Source organism: Marmota flaviventris, chromosome 11, assembly GCF_047511675.1.
Source record: "Marmota flaviventris isolate mMarFla1 chromosome 11, mMarFla1.hap1, whole genome shotgun sequence".
In the NCBI taxonomy this organism is placed as follows: domain Eukaryota; kingdom Metazoa; phylum Chordata; class Mammalia; order Rodentia; family Sciuridae; genus Marmota; species Marmota flaviventris.
In genome coordinates, this window is record NC_092508.1 from 77,666,967 (window position 1) to 77,687,763 (window position 20,797).

Consider the following 20,797-nt stretch of genomic DNA (forward strand, 5'->3'; position numbering starts at 1 on the left):
GCCACTCTTGTGGTTGTATATAATGTGGAGTTACTCTGGCCATGTATTCAAATACAAGGCTAGGAAAGTTATATCCAATTAATTCTACTGTCATTCCTATTTCCTCCCCCACCTCCCTTCATTTGCCTTTGTCTAATACAGTGGATTTCTTCTATTCCCTTCTCCAAACTCCCTTGTTTGGGGTTAGCAACCACAAATCAGAGAACAATCAGAATTTGGTTTTCTGAGACTAGCTTATTTCACTTAGCAGGATAGCCTCCAGTCCCATACATTTACCAGCAAATACCATTATTTCATTCTTGGCTGAGTAATATTCCATGGTATATATGTATCACATTTTCTTTATCCATTCATCCATTGAAGGACACCTTGCTTGTTTCCATAACTTGGCTATTGTGAGTTGAGCTACTATAAACATTGATGTGGCTGCATTCTAGTATGCTGTTTTTAACTCCTTTGGGTATAGACCTAGAGTGGGATAACTGGGTCAAACGGGAATTCTATTCCTAGTTTTCTAAGCAATCTCCATATTGCTTTCTTTAGTGGTTAGACCAATTTGCAGTCCCATCAACAGTGTATTAGAGTACCTTTCTCCCCACATCTTCACCAATATTTACTGTTATTCATATTTTTGAATTTTGATCACATTACTGTCAAATCTTTGACATAATTTACATCAAAAAGTAAACAGAAAAGTAAAATTACACCAAATTTCCAGTAAGATAGTCCTTGAATGTGGAGGGACAGGGAAGTTGTACCCTTATCTATGTGGAATCATATTCAAACTGCCTTCAGTTTACTAAGCTACCATTACTAAAGTGTATGACCAACAATGTTTCCTGAGTACAGAGACGAAAGGAAAAGTTGACAACACTAAAGGATGTCTTCAGAATTATCAAACTTCCTGAATACACAAAACTGATCCACCAAAGCCTTTAAGCAAAATGCAGGCAAGAAATACATGCATTGTTTTGTTTACAAACCACGTGAAACCCAGGAACTGAGACTGACCTTCAACAAAATGTGTGGTGAAGTATTTTTGAAAGATTAACCTAAATGTTTTCTCCTGATAGCTTCCTTCCTCATTCTCCTGGTCCTTTGCAGAGATAATAAGTTGCACTTTCAATGCCTTCAAAAGAGGGATGTAGCAAAGCAGAAAGGAGAAGTAACCCTAGTATCTCTTTGGTTTTTATGTTGCAACATTATTACAAAAATGATCATACAAACATAATCAGGGGTAGGAAGGTAAACAAAACAGCTTGGATAGACAGCAAAGATAATGAACAGATTCCGTATACATGAAAGTCTGTTTGGAACTGAAAGAAATGAAGTGAGGGGAGGAAATGTCCCTGGTTTGAATAAAGCATGTTTTATGTTTGCACTTATGTGTGTATACAGAGGTTAGGGAAGGTTAGTGCAGCTGAGGCTTCCTGGCAAAGCCATCTACAAGAAACCATCCATCATATATGGAATGTAGCTGTATATATCTTCATAGGTGGGCCCAGAGGCCAGTCTATAGGTACCTCTGCCCTTAGTGGGACACAGAAAGAGTAGGCTTTGGCTGCAAGTGCTACATGTGAAAGGCCAAAATGAAAGACATTCAACGATATGTCACTTTAGCAAATTTCTTTAGCATTAGAATGTATATTCGTCCCAAAATTCTAACACAGTACTACCCATTAGAACCTTAATTCAACTGGGATTGGACAGACAGAAACTTAGTAAAGGCTATGGTATTTATAAATTTCTTGCTATCCCAGTTAGATTTAAACAAATTACAAAATCAGCATACAATTACAGTTTATGGGTGGCTATATTACCAAATAGCTATTGTTTACTACTGCTTAGATAAACATCTCTAGAAAGGGGAGAAAAAGTTTAACATAACATGTAAAGTAGCAAACAACAAAGATGGTAATTAAAATAAAAATCAAGTATTTGTGTTTGGGGCGGCTATGAAATAATGAAACTTCTAGATTCCTAAGGGGAAAAAATGAGGAAACATACAAAATAACATTTAAAAATAACAAAACATGAGGCTTTCTAAAGCCAAACTTTTTCATTCAGGTGTTTTAGTAGGGTACCTGTCTAAATTTAATAAGAATGTTCTTGAGTTTTTCTGAAATGGTTACTTCTATTGTGCAATCCAAGTGATGACTATAATTGGACATATTATTTTATATTCATTATGAATTAACAAAGTCATGTCACAATAATAGGGCTAAAGAGTACATTGTGATACTGTGCTTATTAAGATTCAGAAAAATTACTCTACTCGTTTATGAGTAAAAGAAAAAAGCCACAGAAGTTAACTCAATATAATCAAATTTGTTACAACTCACTATGTCCAGAATCCTCAAGCTAAAAATTTTAAAACTTTTTGTTTCATAAACCAACTTTACTAAGAATTAAGGATATGAAAATTGAATGCATATAAAATGAAGTGAAAGTGTATCTTCCCAAATACACTAATTCTACTCTTAAAAGCAATCAGCTAAGAGCTTGTTGTGTCTTCTTTCAAAAATTACAGATATCTGTCCGCCGATAACTAAAAAATAAATATTAAAAAAAAAAAAAAAAGGGGCTGGGGATGTGGCTCAAGCAGTAGCGCGCTTGCCTGGCATGCATGCGGCCCGGGTTCAATCCTTAGCACCACATACAAACAAAGATATTGTGTCCGCCGAAAACTAAAAAAATAAATATTAAAAATTCTCTCTCTCTCTTTAAAAAAATCATTAAAAAAATTACAGATATCAAGGTAGAGGAGGTAGACATATTGAGCTATTTATATTTATGTATTTTCTCAGCATATTTTTCACAAATATAATTTTTGCCAGAAAAAAAGATTGTTCTTCACTTTGCTTTTTGTAAATCTAATATTCTATGATGGAGATCTTTTTGTTGTTGTTGTTGGGGGGTGGGGAGTACCAGGGGATTGAACTCAGAGGGCATTCAAACACTGAGCCACATCCCCAGCCCTATTCTGTATTTTATTTACAGACAGAGTCTCACTGAGTTGCTTAGCACCTCACTGTTGCTGAGGCTGGCTTTGAACCCATGATCCTCCTTCCTCAGCCTCCCAAGCCTCTGGGGTTAGAGGCGTGCACCACCTTGTCTGGTGATGGAGATCTTTCCTATTAGTACACACAGCCATAGTTCCACTGCATGTTTTTATTATTTCATTTTTTTCATTATTAAAAAAAAAAATGTTGCAAGTAACATTCTTGTGCATCAGCGCAGTAAACAAGGATATAGTACAAATTTCCAGGGGAAAAACTTCTTTCCTTCTCTATAGCTCAATTCCCACCAACTGAAACCTACTGGACTTACCTAAGGCAAAGAAAGAAGAGGGTGGAGATTTTCTATCCAAATTCCTTAACTGGAATTTTATATTTTTCTAAGAATGTATTTTGGCTTGGCTCAAATTTTTCAAAATATTATTTTGGTTTCAGGTTATAGTTACTTTTTAAAAAAAAACAGGCTAGCAACTTTCTAAATTATTTTTATTTTCTAATAAAAGACTGTTATATGTTCTAAATATTTTCATCCTGTTCAGCAGTTTTAGGCTTACAGGGATGAAGGAAAGTTTTATGAAATCAGATGTGGAGACATTAAATTGCACATATTATATAGAGGTAGAAAGGACTAAAAAACAAAACCTCAGATCATCCTATATCGCTATCCAACTATTTACATATCCTTCATGTAACTTATACCTGCCATCAGTAGTAGTACTGGGGGACTGAACCCAGATGCACATCACTACTTTTTATTTATTTTGAGAACGATCTCACTAAATCGCTATGGCCGGACTTCAACTTGCAACCCTCCTGTCTTACCCTTCTGAGTCACTGGGATAATAGGTACAGGCCACCACAGCGGGCTCCATTTCCCTGATTTTGAAATTAAGTACACCTTGAGTGGACATGTTCTCTGAGTGCATATAACTGCTTTTAACCTCACACATGCTGGGAACATATCCATCTTGTAAATACTGATTTCATATTTCAGACAGATATCAAATTGGTTGTAGCTTATCATAACTTCTGCCTTTATTTTATTGCACTTACATCATCAAATTAATGTTTGAACAAATTTTTAAACTTTTTAATAACATTGTTTTGGTAAAGAAATAAAACTACTTTGTTTCATAATTTGCAAAGCATTTTCATTTTCAGATTCATGATTCAAATAATCAATTCAATATTTTTTCCCTTTCTAATCATCATTGCATCCATACCTGACTGCTGTTAGCATCTGTCATTATGGCACCAAGCATCATAAAAGATGAAAAAGTAAAAATAAAAAACACCAACATACATCCTTTTAGCAAAAAGATGTGGTTTGTGTTCTTCTTGTTGAATAACTAAGTGGATGTGAGCAATTTTCATATATCTGTGTGTGTATGTATATATAAGCTTTCAGAGCCATAAGGTTTCTGTCATGATTTCTCAAGTCTGCTGTTGTAAAGTAAAAGCAGCCATAGACAATATATAAATCAATAGGTACGACTGTTTCAATAAACTCTGAATAGAGTAATATATTTGTAGATTGTGGGCTCAAGTTAAAAGGTTCATACACAGGTTAAAAAAACTTCAAGGCTTCAATGATTTTTCACTGTAGTGAAAAAACTGAGTTATTTTTTGAACACATATCTTTTTAAGAATAGGACAACTTCAATACTTGCTTTCTTTTGGAAATTTTTAACATTACTAATGTTTTATTATGACGTCACGATGATAAGAGTCCCAAGGCTTTGAAGAAGAAACAGGTGAGAAAATCTTCAAGCAATCTAGTTTCATCTTTGAAATCAGCATGGGTCAGTCATTTCTTCTCTGTAGGTGTGCAGAAACCTGGAAACTTTTCAACTGTAAGAATCAAATGGGTGGCTCAAAAAACAAGAATAGCCCTTATGCTGCAAGATTCTACAAGTCTGGTCCTAGTCACAAAAGAGAATTAATGTTAACTAGCAGATATTAAGATTGATAAGGACCCAAAGATATCATGTTGCTGGTATGTATGTTTTTGGTAGGAACTGAGCCCAGGATCTCATGCACGTTAGGATAAGCACTCTGCCATTGAGCTTATATCCCCAGGACTGTTTTTTTGCTTGTTTTGAGAAAGGGGTCACCCTATATTGCTCAGCCTGATCACAAATTCATAGCTTAAACAATCTTCCCACTTCAGCCTCCCTGGACTACAAGCCTGTGCCATCACACACAGCCCAAAAGCTGCTGCTTTTCATTTTCTTCTTTTTCCTGCTTGTTTGTTTTCACCATGGAGCTTCTGAAGACACTGAAGGCATTCCATAAGGTCTTATTAAAATTTCTATATTGCATGATTTGACATGCATATAAAAAAGTGCCCTACATATAATTTATTAGCAATAGTCTTAGATTAGTATTTTCTGCTAAAGGCAATTCTATTTTCCCTATGTATTTAAGGTCATCTATTAATCCTGGGTAATATTAAGACTGAAGGAAAAAAAATGCAGTGTTGGGATTAGGACTAAGTTTGTGAAATGTGATAAAACTTGGGGAAATTGTTACAAATGCAAAAGCCAATGTGCAAAAACTAAACAACTTTGTATTACATGGGATTTATGCAATAATGGCCTAATCGGCCTAAGAATAGTCCTAAAAGAGGAATGACTGGAACGGGGTCGGTAAGTACTGTTTTGCTCTGCCTCTCTCCCTTTTTAAGTTTTACTTTGAGACAGAGTCTAACTAAATTGTTCAGGCTAACTTCAAATTTACATTACTCCTACCTCCTAGCCTTCCAAGTAGCTAGGATTACTGGCATGTGTCATAGTGACCAAACTGGAATGTAATTTTAACTAAATAAACAAATTTGGTTTCATTAATCTCCCTGAAAAGTTTGGCTTATAGTACAAAATGGTTTGAAAGACAATTATAAATGAAGAGCAAAAATCCCGTAGTATAATTTCAATGCCATCCAGGGAACATCAAGGGTCATGAACTTCAAACTAGTTCATTTTATCAATCACACCCCCCAATTATCTCACTAGTAAAGACGCACACTATTAGAGACTAATCCTCTTAGCTAATAGGATCAATTAACTCCCCCAATACTCTGAAACTTTTCGTCTTCACAAACCTCTTTTTTTTTTTTTTAATTAAGGACTATACAGGGCTTCCCATGAAGAATTCTTTCCAGTAAACAAAGATGACAAAAGCAGGGTGCCAGCTCCTTTAGAAGTTAGGTTTCTTAACAGACATTTGGGTTTACATTGTTTCTTGTTTATTAGTCACCTCTCAATGATTTTCATTACCCTTAAAAGCATTTTTAAAAATGAGATCCAAGGGCCTGGGGCTGTAGCTCAGCGGTAGAGTGCTTGCCTAGCACATGCAAGACCTGGGGTTCTATCCTCAGCATCACATTAAAATAAATAAATAAATAAAATAAAGGTATTAAAAAAAAAGAGATCTAGGCTTTCAAAAAATTTTCTCAAACTATGGTACTTTGACTACCTGCATCAGAATCACTTAAAATTTAAAAAACAAGTTCAAGGCTTTCAAAAGTATTTCTCAAATTATAGTACTTTGACTATGAATAATCTTGGGCTGAATCAAAATCAGGTAGATTTTATATAGAGGTAGATTTTCATTTTTATTTTTTTGTGGTGCTGGCAATAGAACCCAGGGCCTCACGAGTGCTAGGTGACTGCTCTTCCACTGAGCTATATCCTGAGTCCCCAGGAGATTCTTAGCTCATACCAAAATAAGAATTACTGCTACAATCTGCTTATTATTATGCCAACCTTAGACTGGATTAAATTTCAATTTACGAAAAACAAAAATCTGCAGTATAAAATGTTTTATCAATCTATCCAGTAAGAGAACTCTTATGGTAGACTACTTACAGTGCTCCATTATTTATTTTTATTTTTTCTAAAAATCAATCTAGTTTCAAATGAAGAACTGAGGCAGTTTGCAACAAAATTAAACATGAGACATCGAAATATTAATAAATAAACAGGTATAAACAACAATAATTATGCCCCAAACCAGTAGACAATACCATAAAACAACCAATCATCTATATAGCTATGAGGTTTTTAGTAAACAGGGCAAAACAAATATAAGAAAATAAAATGAGATCATTACCATATGATACAAGGCTACATTGCCAATTTTATTTTAGTCTAATGGATAATTTCAATAACTTTCTTCATGTGAAAACTTTCATAGCAACTGTAAAAAGGGCCAGGATATAATTTCACAGGCATTTCCTCAGAAAGAAGATAATGAGGCAATCTTTCTTGCTATCTAAATTAATCAATGCAGTGCTGATTTGGAGAGAAGTCAAAGTTTGAGAGAATGACTGGCCTATCTTTCCATCTAGCCAATGTTTCAAGCACAATTTTAACTGTTTTTGAATGTCAATTCAAAACATTCGGTAAAGAGGTTAAATAGTAGAGAATTTCATCATAGAATAACAATACAATCATCCCAACCTTATCAGAGCTTAATCATCTTGGCACTGCTTCTCTGAAACAGATTTTTAACTATTCTCTAGCCATATGCTATAATATACATATTTGCTATAAATATAATTATGCTTACTTTAAAACTAATCACCAGGAGTCTCATTGCATTAGCCTATCAAATGAGGTTGACTATATTCTCCACTTGATCATTGGCTCAAAATAAGGACCTTCATCTTGGCAGAGTTGTTGCTTAGTTTTCTGCCATAAAAACAGCAGTTTTGCTCATTCCTGAATAGTGAATAGTGAATTCATGTCATCAGTAAAGACTTTAAGATACTGATCTTCCTATTTGCTAGCATAGAATTAACTACCTATCAGGCATACCTAAAAGCCATATGAAATTATCTAACTGGAAGTAGAAAAGGAGGCAAGGCAATAATTACAAAAAAATACCATCACATTCCTTTTGATATTAAGCAAGTTATTACTTCAGATGACAACTGCTACTCATTCTGTTCATAAATGCAAAATCGGGCCAACTTTTAAACAACAGTAAGTCAGAGTCCATGCCAAGTTCATAAAATTCTGTTTCTACTCTCTCAAGAGATGACACATCAATACATGCTACGAAAAGTCTAATAATCTTAACTGTTTTCCAAAGAACAAACAACATATATTGATGAAATGAGTAAAAAGTACATTTTTCTCATGCAAGAATTGAGAATGCTACAGATAAACATTTCCACGTGATATCTAGTAAACCTTGTAATTTGAAGAAAAAAGTTGATTGTTCTGCAAAACCAGGTTGACTATACTTTGTGTCAATGTGAGCATGAGCCTTAAAGAAGTCGACTGAAGACTTTAGCAAGGACTGGGGATGGGGAATTATATGATGAACTTCAAGTGCCAATCTGGAGTGAAAAGTCATATAATTTTACTTAGAGTGATCAAATACAATGAATTACAATAAATAGTAATAAAATAGGTAAAAGTTCTGAACTTTATCAAAATCATTTTTGTGGAGATAAAGAAATGCAACATAAATAACCTTGTTCTCTAGAAATCTATAAACCATGTCATTTTATAAGACACTGCAGAAACTCGGGCCTGACTCTTCTTGTAAGTAACCTGTATAAATATAGACTAAAATTTTTACTTTTTTTAAAATAAAGAAATTGTTTATAAGAACATTTTAATTTGAATTCCTCTGGGGTCTGCTTATGATATTATTTATCTTGGCTAAATTTGTGGGGAAGTTTTCTTGCTTGTTACTAAATTCCTGAGAAAACATATGGGGAACTTCTTCCAAAAGATAACTTTAAAACGCTAAGAATTTGCTGGATTTTAGTCACAGTTATATTCAAAATATTTTACACACACTGATGATCCTTTATAAAATTATAAAAAATAAAAACAAAATCTAAAAACATTTATCACAAGCATATACAAATAAAAAGTTAACAGAATCAACTTTAATTGATATGAGAATAATATTAAGTATTTTACCCCAAAGTTTGTACAATTTAACATGAAAACACAAACAGCAACTGAAAACCAAATCAAGTGAGAAGTTCATACCTAATAGTCCAGTATGTACATCATCTTCATTTTTCAAATTCTCAGCATGCAATTCTGTAAAAACAAAAAGAGGTTTAGGTAGAAAAGATTCATAATCTGAAGACTAATTCAAAGGCTTGGAAGACATTGTAGAACTCCATAAAGTGCTCTGGAGTCAGGAATGGATTCAAATTTTGATTCTGTTTACTAGCTACATGATCATCAGCAAGCAAAGAAGACCTCCATACCGTCAACTGCCATACATATGACAGTGGTGTTCATATCCTGTGGTTGTTGTGATACCATTTTATACAAATTTAAGGACATACTAAATTTTTTCAGTTCCTTTCTCCATTCTCCAAAGTATAAACATCTTCTGCAATGATCTTCTACTTACCACAGTTTTGCCTTTACAAAAGTGATATCTCAGAGCAAAGCAATAAAATAGCTAAAAGACAAAACTATCCGGGTTATAGTAAAAAAAGGGGAAGGGAGTGATACAGGAATTAAACTGTGAGCCAGGAGAGGTGGCCCACACCTGTAATCCAAGCTACTCCACAGGCTGAGGCAGGAGGATCCCAAGTTCATGGCTATCTCAAAAAACAATTATGGCTAGGGATGTAGTTCAAAGGTAAAGTACCCCTGGGTTCAATCTGCCAGAACCCCTACAAAAGAAATGAAACAATGGCAGCCAAACATTTAAGATTGACAGTTTAAATACAATACTGTTATGAGGAGGTAAATTTCACACATTAACTTGCAAATCTTGTCTTCTGTATGAAAATCAAGCACGGTAAGCTGTTATAGGCCATCTGGAGCCCATTACCAGCTGGTCCAAAATGATAGTGTTGAGTGGTTGAGTGGTTTTCATAAAACGAAGATTTTTTTGTTTTACTTTTTTTTTTTTTTTCCAGTAATTTGGACAAAGTCATACAATAATAAGAATTGGGATCTAAACTCAAATTTTATTCTTTTCACTGTAATACACAAGATCCAAACAAATAATACATTTATGAAAGCCCCCTTGGGGGAAAAAAAAACTTTCACAAGTCTATTTTTATTCCAATATGGCTAATATTTTAACTTGAGACAAAGAAGATAAAATTAGTGAAAAACAAGACTACACCTCCTGCAATAAAACTTTGCATACAAATGGCCAATGCCTACCCTTAATACCTACTACTCAGGAGGACTGCAAATTGGAGACCAGCAGGGGCACCACAGTGAGACCAAGTCTCACAACAAAACCAAGATATACTTTGTGTACTAAATCTAGTTACAAACACCACAAAATTAAGAAAGGCTAGTTATTTTACCTATAAAAGTAGAAATCTGAGCTGTGGGATGGAAATCCTAGACCTTGAAGAATCTTCAATGTACCCAGGAATAAATCCATTTGTGGATCAAAGCCTTTGAATATATACAGACTATTTCAATTACATGCATTTTACACTGTCTCCTTTTAATGGTGGGTATTCTCCGAAATATGGCTTAAATAATCGTGCTAGTATTTGACTCCATGGGTCCAATGACTTAAAGGTATTTCAATAGAACTCATTTGATTAAAAGACCCTTTCTTAAAAACAGTTCTCGTTATGGACGAGGGAAATCCATTTAGGAAGAGAAGACAAAGGGGAGAAGCAAAGAATGGTACAAATCAGTGGTAGGAGTGAAAGAGACTGCCAGCTTGCCGGTTGGGAGCCAGGTAAGGTGTGGGTGGAGGTGAGAACCAAGCCCTGGCTCAACTTCGCTCTGGACAGACTTTCAAGGTCTGGGCATCAGTACCTTTAACGATCAGGTAGGCGATGGCGAGGAGGAAAGCGAGGAGGATGGCGAACAGCAGCGAGCAGAGAATAGACAGGACCTGGATCGGCCATCGCCGAGCCTGGGCCCGGCTACGCGTAGCTGCGGGGAAAATGCCATTGCGTTTATCGGGTAGGACGGGCGACCCATCCCCGTCCGGCGGGAGAAGCTGGGGGCCCCTTCTGGGCTCCAACGACGCCCCGGCTGAGAACTCCGCTCGCAAGTCACGGGCCACTTGATCGCATCCTTCCACCTCATCAACTTCGCCTTCACCCCAGCTGTTCCCCTGAGAGAATACAGAATACACAGGCCGAGAGAAAGGTGCTGGGGTGCCAAGACCGCGACGCCGCGGAGCCGAACGCCTGCCGCTCTCCACAAACGACATGGCGGGAAATAACCACAGAACGGCGGGGGCCCAGAGTTTCCCACAGCCCCGCCCCTCCCTCGTCTTCGCCAATCAGCAGCCAGGCTACGCCACGGCCTCGACCACTTAGCTCAGGGGCTCAGGGGTACTAAAGGATGGGCTGTGGAGCCAATAAGGAACCACGGAGCAGGAGGCGAGGCTGTGCCATCCGAGACAGGAGCTCTACCCCGCTGCAATAGGCGGGAAGGGATACAGAATTGTGGGTAGGGAAAGTCAAGCCGAGGCCGGCTGCAGACAAGTCACCCTTCCCTGCAGCGTTTCGTCCCGGCCAAAGACCTCTGGCACTGCTGCGTTGCCTCCAGGCAAGCGCGAACCCCGGCAGCCCCAAAGCCGCATCTTCTTGACGCCGGGTCCTAGCGCCCGCCCATACCACTCTGATACACATTTCTAACCTATTTGCTTTCTCCCTTCTTCCCCTCTACGCTCACACTCTTCTTTAGCCTCCCTGCTAACAGGAGCTCACCGCCCGGCGCGCTCGCTCCGCCTTATCGACCCACCTCTTTCTGCCTTTCGCGTTGTTCCACCCGCCCCTATCCACAACTTCCCTCCACGCTACTCGACACGCCTTCTTCCCCCGTCCGCCTCGGCACGCGCTCAGCAGCCGGTGCCTCTGAGCTCGAACTCTCCCAGGACGACTCCTCGCGCCTTCCCCGCCCCTCCCCTTTGCTTCCAGCAAGGCGCGCGCTCGCGCGCTCCCGGCCCCAGCCACCGCTAACGCTAGAAACTGCATACCCCGCCCCCACCCCACCCTACCCTATCCCTGGCGGCCTCAGGTTAGTGGGGCGTGAGTAACTTGGGCGGGGGGGTGAAAGGTGGCAAGCCCCCACTGCCCCACCCCCTACGGGGTGAGGCGGTCTAAGCCCGGGAAGCTGGGACGCGGTTGTCTTCCCTTTCCCGGGGGAAGTTGGTGGAGTTTTCCCGGCAGAGGACTCGGCGCAGAAACTTCCTCCGTCCCCTTCCCCCCCCCTCCATGCAGGCGACGCCGAGTGAGGCTGAGGCTGGGGGCGAATCGCCGCAGAGCTGCGTGTCGGCAGCGCGCTCTGATTGGACAGTGGGGAAGCCTGTCAGCTTATTGGCCCCACTGATCCCGCCCCGCAGCTCAGGGCAGCCTTTAACCTTTGGCCCCAGCGGGCGCCAGCCACTCAGATCGCTTCTTGTTGGTATGTGTAGCGGCAGTGGCCGCCGGCGGAGCAGTCTGAGCCCGACGATGAGGCCGGGGACGGGAGCTGAGCGTGGAGGCCTCATGGTGAGTGAAATGGAGAGCCATCTTCCCTCGCGGGGTCCCGGGGACGGGGAGCGGAGATTGTCCGGCTCAAGCCTGTGCTCCAGCTCTTGGGTCTCTGCTGACGGCTTCCTGAGGAGACGGCCTTCGGTAAGGGATCGGTGGGGCAGGGGGAAGCGGCACAATGAAAAACGGAGTCAGAGACAGGAAGCTTTCTCCAAAAGGAGAAGAAGATAAGAGTGGACGAAGGAAGCGCTCGAGATGGTGGGATATGTCTCGAGGGAGAGAAACGGAGAGCGGGGATGCACAAAAGAAGGATGTAGGACCCTGGAAGTTCCCAGTCGGCTTGGCCTAGACAGATGCGCGCTGAAGGTGTTGAACCCTGGGCGTGCTGCGTCTTGGAGCTATAGGCCCGTTTTAGTAAGGAAATTTGATTCTCTAAGACTTTAAAAGAAGCTAGCAAAATTTGTTTTCTCTAGTAGTGGTGGTGATATGCAGGGGGTACTGCTTGATTAATTGGCAGGGGATAATTACCTGGAACAATGGACACGTCTGTAACGAAAGTTGTCTTTTAAAAGTGCATTAAAGTGGGTGAATTATTGTTTGCACTTAGTGTCTGAGTGACAGAATATTAAGTCTTTGAAACTGTGTTTTGGCAAATGGAATTTTACCTGTCTTAAAAGTTAGGTTAGTAACTGTTAGTAGACAGGTGTCTCTGGGGACCCACACTTTTGTGTTTTATAAGACCAGCCCTCCTTTAAATGAATTTGGTAAATTAAGCATTTTAAAGTCAGTAGTGCTTAAAAAAGTGTCAGCTGTCTTTTATGTCTGTTTGAAATAGGACAAAGTTCAGGTTTTCACCAACAGTTTTTAAGTTGGCTTTATACATATACGTACGTATACATACGAATATACATATATGTATGTGTGTGTGTATATATATATATATATGTATAATCTTCCAAGCTGAGCAAATCAGTAGCTGATTAAATTAGAGCAAAACAACTGATCTAGCTGTCCAATAATTATTTAATTTGCAAGCTTCTCAAATACTAGTGTGGTGCTTTTTTTTTTAATAGGAAAGTATAAACTAATACAATAATTTGGGCACAAATTAGCCTAATATTATGTACTGAAGGTAAGTGATTTGTTGAAGTGAAATTTTTTTTGAGAATCATTTAATGTGAATTGCCAAGTTTTAAATTTTCTCTTTTTCAGATGGGGCACCCTGGCATGCATTATGCACCAATGGGAATGCACCCTATGGGTCAGAGAGCCAATATGCCTCCTGTACCTCATGGAATGATGCCACAAATGATGCCCCCTATGGGAGGGCCACCAATGGGACAAGTAAGAATGTTATGTTTTTATTTTGTTTGGTTTTGTCTATAGTTTTGCCTCAGGTATTGTTGTGTTAAAATCTCAAACTCTAGGTCAATACTGTGCTTGTAGCTATTTAAGGATTAGTTGATGCCCAAATAATGTTTTTAAATAAGACTAATGTTGAATCATGACTGTAACTAAATTTTGAATGTAATGAAAGTCTTCTGTATAAAACCTTTTACTTTTACTACTTCAATAAAATTAAAGAGTTTTTTTTTAAATTTAAAAGTCACAGCACATATCTAGTTTTTTAACTTAATGACTATAAAGCATGTCAATTGAAGTTAATGTTCTAAAAGTAAATATTATCTGATATATGTCAGCATAACTAACTTTGTTGGGCCATGTAAATGCATAGAATCAGAAAATATTGCTTATACTTTAGGCTTAAAATAAATTTTATTCTAGAAATATCTTCCTCTTTGTGTGTAGGGGTGGGGGTAGGGAGATTTAACGCTCTATTTATTCTGATTCTTCATAGGACAATGTCAAATCAATAGTTGATTTTCTAGTAACACTATTTTATTTTTTTAAAAAAAATGTTTATTGCTTCTGCACTCCTACTTAGTGAGCTGCCCCTTCCATCTCTAGCATAAACTGTAAATGGACATTTTGAGGGAGTTGATATGAATCAAAAGGTTATCATGCTGACTCGGATACTTTGGTAGAACTGAATTTCTAGAGAAATCCAAGAAAGGCAACAGGTTCACTTATCATAGAATAATTGTGTGCCCTATGCTAGGTTCTATAATACAGAGACACTTAGGTGGCTGGGTTATTTCTATTTGAGTATCTTGATAAGTAATGAAAATTTTAGGCTAGCAAAAATTTCAGAAATTATGTATGATCTTGTGCTAATGAGTACTCTTTGCTTTGATTATTGTTTAAGCCTTGATGGATAAAGTTTTTGGTGAAATTTCAGTGGAAAAAGGAGCTTGCTGTAACTCTTTTTACTTAACCTTATGAGTAGAAGGGCTGAATGTCAAGTGGTTTTCTTCTTTTATATTTGGAATATAGCCCTTAATTTTGTATAAAAATCTTTACTCAGAAGTATCAGACCTAAAAGATTCTGCCTGCAGGAGGAGTTCTTTATATAAAAGACTCTTTTATTCTGTTATTCCAGAATAACACAAATTTTAAAACTGCCTAGGAGATGCAGAGACAACTCTTGGTTCCTCTTCTGTTTCTTTCCATCTCTAAGCAGCAAGGAGCTGCTCTTGTTTTCTTTATAGAGCTGCTCTAACTAGATAATGAGCTTTTAAAAAATATTTATTCTTTAAATGCTCTGGTTCTTATTTAAAATTAGTTTCTTTCCACAGAAAGATAAAATAAAACAATTTGCTACTGCCAGATGCTTCTCTCTTTTCTGGGGCCTTCTGTTTCCATTGGGCCAGTCAAGGTAAGTTTTGCAAGGGATTGACCTGCTTACCCTTGCTGTCATGGTGCTGTTGCACTATCAAAGCCAAGATACCAGCTAGTCATTTTTAATAAAATGCAGATTTTATTTTTTAAAGTAGTTTCATGTATCTCATTGACATAAGCTGGTCACAATTTATTTTATGGCCCTTTCTTTTTAGCTGCATTAGTGACCATCTTTCTAGTAAGTTAACTTGCTACTCAGTGTACATCAGTTCAGAGACTGAATTTTGCCTTGTGGTTTTCTTCTGCATTTTTTTCTAGGCCAGTGTATGCCATGTGCCTTTAAGTATACCTGATTATTTAGAGGCTTAGAATTCTTTCTCCCTGTGTTGGCTCATGTTAGGATAATGAATGAATGTTTTAGGAGTCTAGTTCTGAGGTTCCCAGGAGTTTCCCTTGTTGTCTCAAATTTAGATCATCCCCTTTTGACCTAATGTCTAACAAGTTTGGGTCCCAATTATTGATTGGTAAAGCTAATTCTTATTTTAGCTTTATTAGCACATGTGATAATTCTGGGAAGCATGGATAATTTCAATCCTCAATAATTGAAGAATCTTATTTAAAGCTCTGGTGAACATGCCCTTAAAAATGAAAGTTAATAATAACAGAATTTATTCTTGCTGCATCATTTTTTCTCTCTACACATTCTAAGAAATATTAATGAAAAAGTAAGTAGTGAGAAGATAACTGAAAAGAAGCAGGGTGCCCCTGTCAGTCACAGCAGTGATGGTAGGGTTCTGCCATCCAATCTTAAAGTTAATTTACACATTACATAAAAGACTTGGGACTCTTGGTTATGGAACCTTGATGTGCAGTTTGCAGTTGGTCTTCCATAACCTCCAGATTCCACATCTGTGGATTCAGCCTACTTTGGGTTGAAAACATTAAAAGCATAAATTGTATCTATACAAAACGTGTACAGGCTTTTTTTTTTTTTTTGTCACTATTTCCCTAAACAACATAACAACTATATAGGTGTAACACATATGTCTTATTAGTTATTAGAATAATCTAGAGGTGATTTCAAGTATACTGGAAGATGTGCATAGGTTATATGCAAGTACGGTGCCATTTTTTGTATAAGGGACTTGAGCATCTGTAGATTTTGGTGTCTGTGGAGTGTCCTCGAACCAGTCCCTTTTAAATACTGAGGAACAACTGTATTGACCACATCTTTCATTAAGATCTCTTGCTGGGACCAGCTGAAGATTTAAAAGTCTTTCTTGCCAAATGATTATGGTCTTTGGAATGTTACTGAATGACATGAAATTTTAAGGTGCGTTTGTAAAATAACATAGAGAGGATAGAGTAATGATCTAAGAAGTCAATTAACAACTTTTGAAATGCAACAAGTTGATTTAAAGAAGTTATATGTTGCTGCTGCCTATAATCCCAGGTACTTGGGAGGCTGAGGCAGGAGGATTATAAATTCAAAGCCAGCCTCAGCAATTTAGCAGGGCCCTAGCAACTTTCCAAGATTCTATTTCAAAATTTAAAAAAGAAAAAAACAGAAATTAAAGGGCTGGGCATGTGATTCAGTGGTTAAGTGCCCCTGGGTTCAATCCCTGGTACCAAAAAAAAAAAAGTAGTAGTATTGATGGCATTATTTATTTATTTATTTAAATTCATGATGTGACCTAAATGCCATTTTTATAATGTAGGCTGAATCTGTTATGGTAGTAAATATTGGAAACTACCAGCTGAAACTTCATGTTTCTTTCACATTTATAGATTAAATTCATCTCTTTGTCACTGTACATAGATTTGCTTCTACTTTTTATAAAATTATAGGATATTATAGCTGGAAGGGACCTTACAAGTTGTATGGACTTTAATTGACTTTGGAAGGATTGTTTTCTTAAGAAGCCATATTAATAAAGAAAAAAAATGGTTTTTCTCTGATGGCAGTTCTCAAGAATTTCTGCTAGGGCATAATAGCACTTGCCTATGATCCCAGCGGCTTAGGAAGCTAAGGCAGGAGGCCCCAACAATGATGAGAGAGATGCTAAGCAACTCAGACCCTGTCCATAAATAAAATACAAAAAAAGGGCTGAGGTTGTGACTTAGTGCTTAAGTACCCCTGAGATCAATCCCTGGTACCAAAAAAAAAAAAAAAACATTTCACTTGGAATTTCCATAAAAATATGATTATATGCAAGATTGTCTCCTTTCTCCATGTCTATAGTGTTAAAAAGTTTTGCAATTTTGCCTTTAAAGTATTTTCATCTTATTGGGGTTTTTTTTGTTTTTTTTTTTTTTGCCTTTTCTACACAAAGAACATGGAAATCCTGCCATGTTTATCACAGATAATTTTGCTTAAGAGTCCTGCTACATGGCTCTTTTCCCCCTTCTTTTTGGGGTCTTAATTTACCTGTTTCTGTGAGAAGAGTAGAATATAAGATCCCTTTCAGATCTAGCAGCTGCTTGGTCTTTGATAAGTAAACTGATAAATGAAGATTTACCTTTTACAAATGTGTTTGATTTTTTAAAAATTTTAATATTTAGTAAGACCGACTAACAGATCTTATTTATGTTCCTGCTGCTTTTGTTGTCAGACTTCCATGCCTATAATACTCAACAGTTTTTGAGTTGGTTTTCTTGCTTTAAGGCTGCCTACCCCCCCCCCCCTCCAAATTCTAGATTTCAGTGTGTTATATCTTTGCTCAAGAATCTTCAGTGTTTATCTGTGCCTATGGCATAGTATCTAAATTCTACAATTTAACTTTCATGGATTTCATGTAGTATGCATCAGAGCACAATTCAAAGATTCATGCATGTCTACATACTCCTGAATTTAAACACAGAGTGATCTTTTCATGGTATCCTAAGTGATTATATGACTTATAGCTTATGCTGTTGTTCTTGCTCCCAGGTTTACTATCATCATGAACTTTCCTTGCCTTCTCTCAGTTCTACTAGTTCTACCTTCTTCAGGAGGTCCTCAGAATTTGGCAAAAGAAAATCCTGTGTAATCTGCTCATGATTCTTAGTGTTCACTTATGTTGTCACTTAGTTATTGACTTGTTGTGTGGTCTCTTATTTGCTATTTTCCCAAAAAGTAACAGATTGTTAGCTCTTGGAGACCAGGGCATGTGTTCTGTACTTTTTAAGAATCCAGTAGGTGCTGAGCAAAGTTCTTAGCACATCATGGGTGCTCAGTAAAATACTTGTTGAATGAATGAAACAAATACAGATACTCACTCCTACAATATAAACCAGGAAGTTAGTCACTGTTACATGTGTCTGTTTCTAGTGGTTACTTGTGACTTTACATTGTTACCACTTATTCTTGTTTTTAGTGTCTGCCTCTTTACTGATGCTTTTTCCTTTAACAAATGACAGAAGACAAAATGAAATCAATCAGTTATTTTACTTGGTGAATAAATCTAAAATACTTGTTTTCCCTTAAATGTAGGCAATATATTCTAGTTGTATGATAATGTTGATGATCATTAAGGTTTAACAAGAGATTTTGGTTTTCCCATGTATTTTTCCATAAAGTAGAGAAAAATGATTTGGTACATAGGCCTTCTTCCAGAGAAATCCAGCATATTGGTGTATTGGATTTATCTCACTGATTAGACACATTTACTTATTTTGTATTTTAAATTGTCCTTACTTTTTGGTAGGTATAGAACCCATGCCTTTGAAATAGACACTAGCCAGTGGGGGAGGAGTACCACTTTTTTTTTTTTTTTCTTGCTCATAATTCCTGAATTTAGGTAATTTCTCTGTGTATTTACATTACTTAGACAAGTACTTTTCTTAAAAATGCATTAACTCAGATCAATTTGTATAACTTAGGCTGTGTGTGTGTGATTAGATTTTGATAGGTTTTTACTAGTAAGATTATAAATGTTTATTACTATTAGCCTATTTAGATATAAACTCATTTATTCAAAAACTTAGAGTAATATTTCTAAATGTGAGAAATATTTGGAGAAATATAAGCAGATCACATCATTCTGGAAAAAAGGACTATATGCACTCTCTTTGAGATTCACAGTCACTTACCAAGAAGCTGTGAAAGTCTTGTAGAGCATGCATTTATTTATTTATTTATTTATTTATTTATTTGGTAAAGGGTAGTACTGGGGGTTGAACCCAGAAGTACTTTACCACTGAGCTGCATCCCCTGCTCTTTTATTTTTATTTTGAGATAGGGTCTGTAAGTTGCTGAGGCTGACCTCAAACTTCCCATCCTCCTAATTCAGCCTCCCAAGTGGCTGATATTTTAAGCTTGTGCCACTGTGCCTAGTTTGCAGAATAAAACTTGTACTCAGTATTTGTCTTATTTGTCTATTTCTTCCTATCCTCCTCCCTTAGTCTCTCTGCATACCTCTACCCATTTTGTTGCTTTTGCTTTGACTAGCAGATTGCAGAGAATTAGCATTTTATGGAAAATGCTGAATTAGGGCCGTTTATCCATTTAGTTTGCTATTCCGGAGAAAAAGGCAACATTGAAATAAGTTAGTATTAACACACCCAAAATGAAGCAACTTGTAAGGGGCAGTGAATGTAACTTTTAAATAGTAGGATCAAAATGGAAAGGTAACAAATATTTACAGGCTAACCTGTTGATGTTTAATTAGGTATGTTAGAAATGCTGGTGGTGTGGTTTCCAATAATGAAGAACTACTACCAGTAGGTATTAAAGATGTGGTACATGTGTATATCTAGTATGTGATAGGATTTTTGGAGGGCTGGGGGAGTCCATCCCTTGTTTGTTTTTACCTAGAAAAATAGGTCTAAATTACAAGTAGGATGAGTGGATTGCTTTTCCACGTAGAAATTGTCCTTAGTCTTTCATTATTTTCTTTTTCCATACCTTCATATTTTAGTCAATAGGCATTTAAGTCTCTTCTTGTTTTTTGTCTTGATGGTTCTTGGGGTGACCTATAACTGAGGTAGATTTCTAGATTTCTAGCCCATCTATTTTGTTTTGAGACAGGGTCCCAATAAGTTCTTCAGATTGAACTTGAGATATCACTGCCTCAGCCTCCTGAGTAGCTTGGGTTACAGGTGTGCACAATCATGCTTGGCTATTTCAAATATCTTGGATGTGATGCTAGTGTGAAAATCATGTATTTCCTGCTCTAAAAGAACTTAGTCCTTTCTGTGTGTTTTCATCTTCCTATTGTTTCCTACTTCCTACTGTCAGATACTTCTGGACATATGGATGACTCTTATATTTGCCTCTTTTCTTTGTGCAGTTTAAGTAACCATACATTATCTTTCACTTGTTTTAATCAACAGTTTGTTGTCATTAGCAGTTACTTAAGATGTGATATTTTACATTGGTGGTCTTGAAAGGAAATCTTTTTAAATATACTCAGTGTAAAAATCTTATCTTTTCTAAAAGTGAGTGATGCTATTAGCCTTACCCGTTAAAGGCTAAATATGCCAACAATTGAGGATCAATCTGAGTTGAAATATAGTTAGGCTCTGGTTTTTCTTTCAGTCAAAATTCTTCCTTGGGGGGAAAGAGGGGCCTTAGGGATTGAATTACATCCTGGCCCTTTTTGTGTTTATTTTGAGT

The 20,797-nt window shown here is 37.3% G+C and overlaps 2 protein-coding genes across 9 annotated transcripts in view; one reads left to right on the plus strand and one right to left on the minus strand.

Moving 5' to 3' along the window:
* Positions 1–11,938, minus strand: part of Arl6ip6 (ARF like GTPase 6 interacting protein 6) — a 35,605-nt gene extending 23,667 nt beyond the window's left edge. The window contains exons 1-2 of the mRNA XM_027937935.2: positions 10,793–11,938; positions 9,029–9,082 (exon numbers count right to left, since the gene is read on the minus strand). Coding sequence (XP_027793736.1) covers positions 9,029–9,082; positions 10,793–11,195 — 457 coding nt within the window. The 5' untranslated portion in view covers positions 11,196–11,938. The remainder of the gene's footprint in view (positions 1–9,028; positions 9,083–10,792) is intronic.
* Positions 11,905–20,797, plus strand: part of Prpf40a (pre-mRNA processing factor 40 homolog A) — a 64,262-nt gene continuing 55,369 nt past the window's right edge. For 3 of the 8 annotated variants that reach the window (XM_027937930.2, XM_027937933.2, XM_027937934.2), the window contains exons 1-2: positions 12,335–12,480; positions 13,675–13,806. In XM_027937930.2, the coding sequence (XP_027793731.1) occupies positions 12,397–12,480; positions 13,675–13,806 (216 nt within the window). In that variant the 5' untranslated portion in view covers positions 12,335–12,396. Of the gene's footprint in view, positions 12,008–12,204; positions 12,607–13,674; positions 13,807–20,797 lie in introns of those variants that run through there. The other 5 variants (XM_027937926.2, XM_027937929.2, XM_027937925.3 and 2 more) reach the window with 4 other exon arrangements.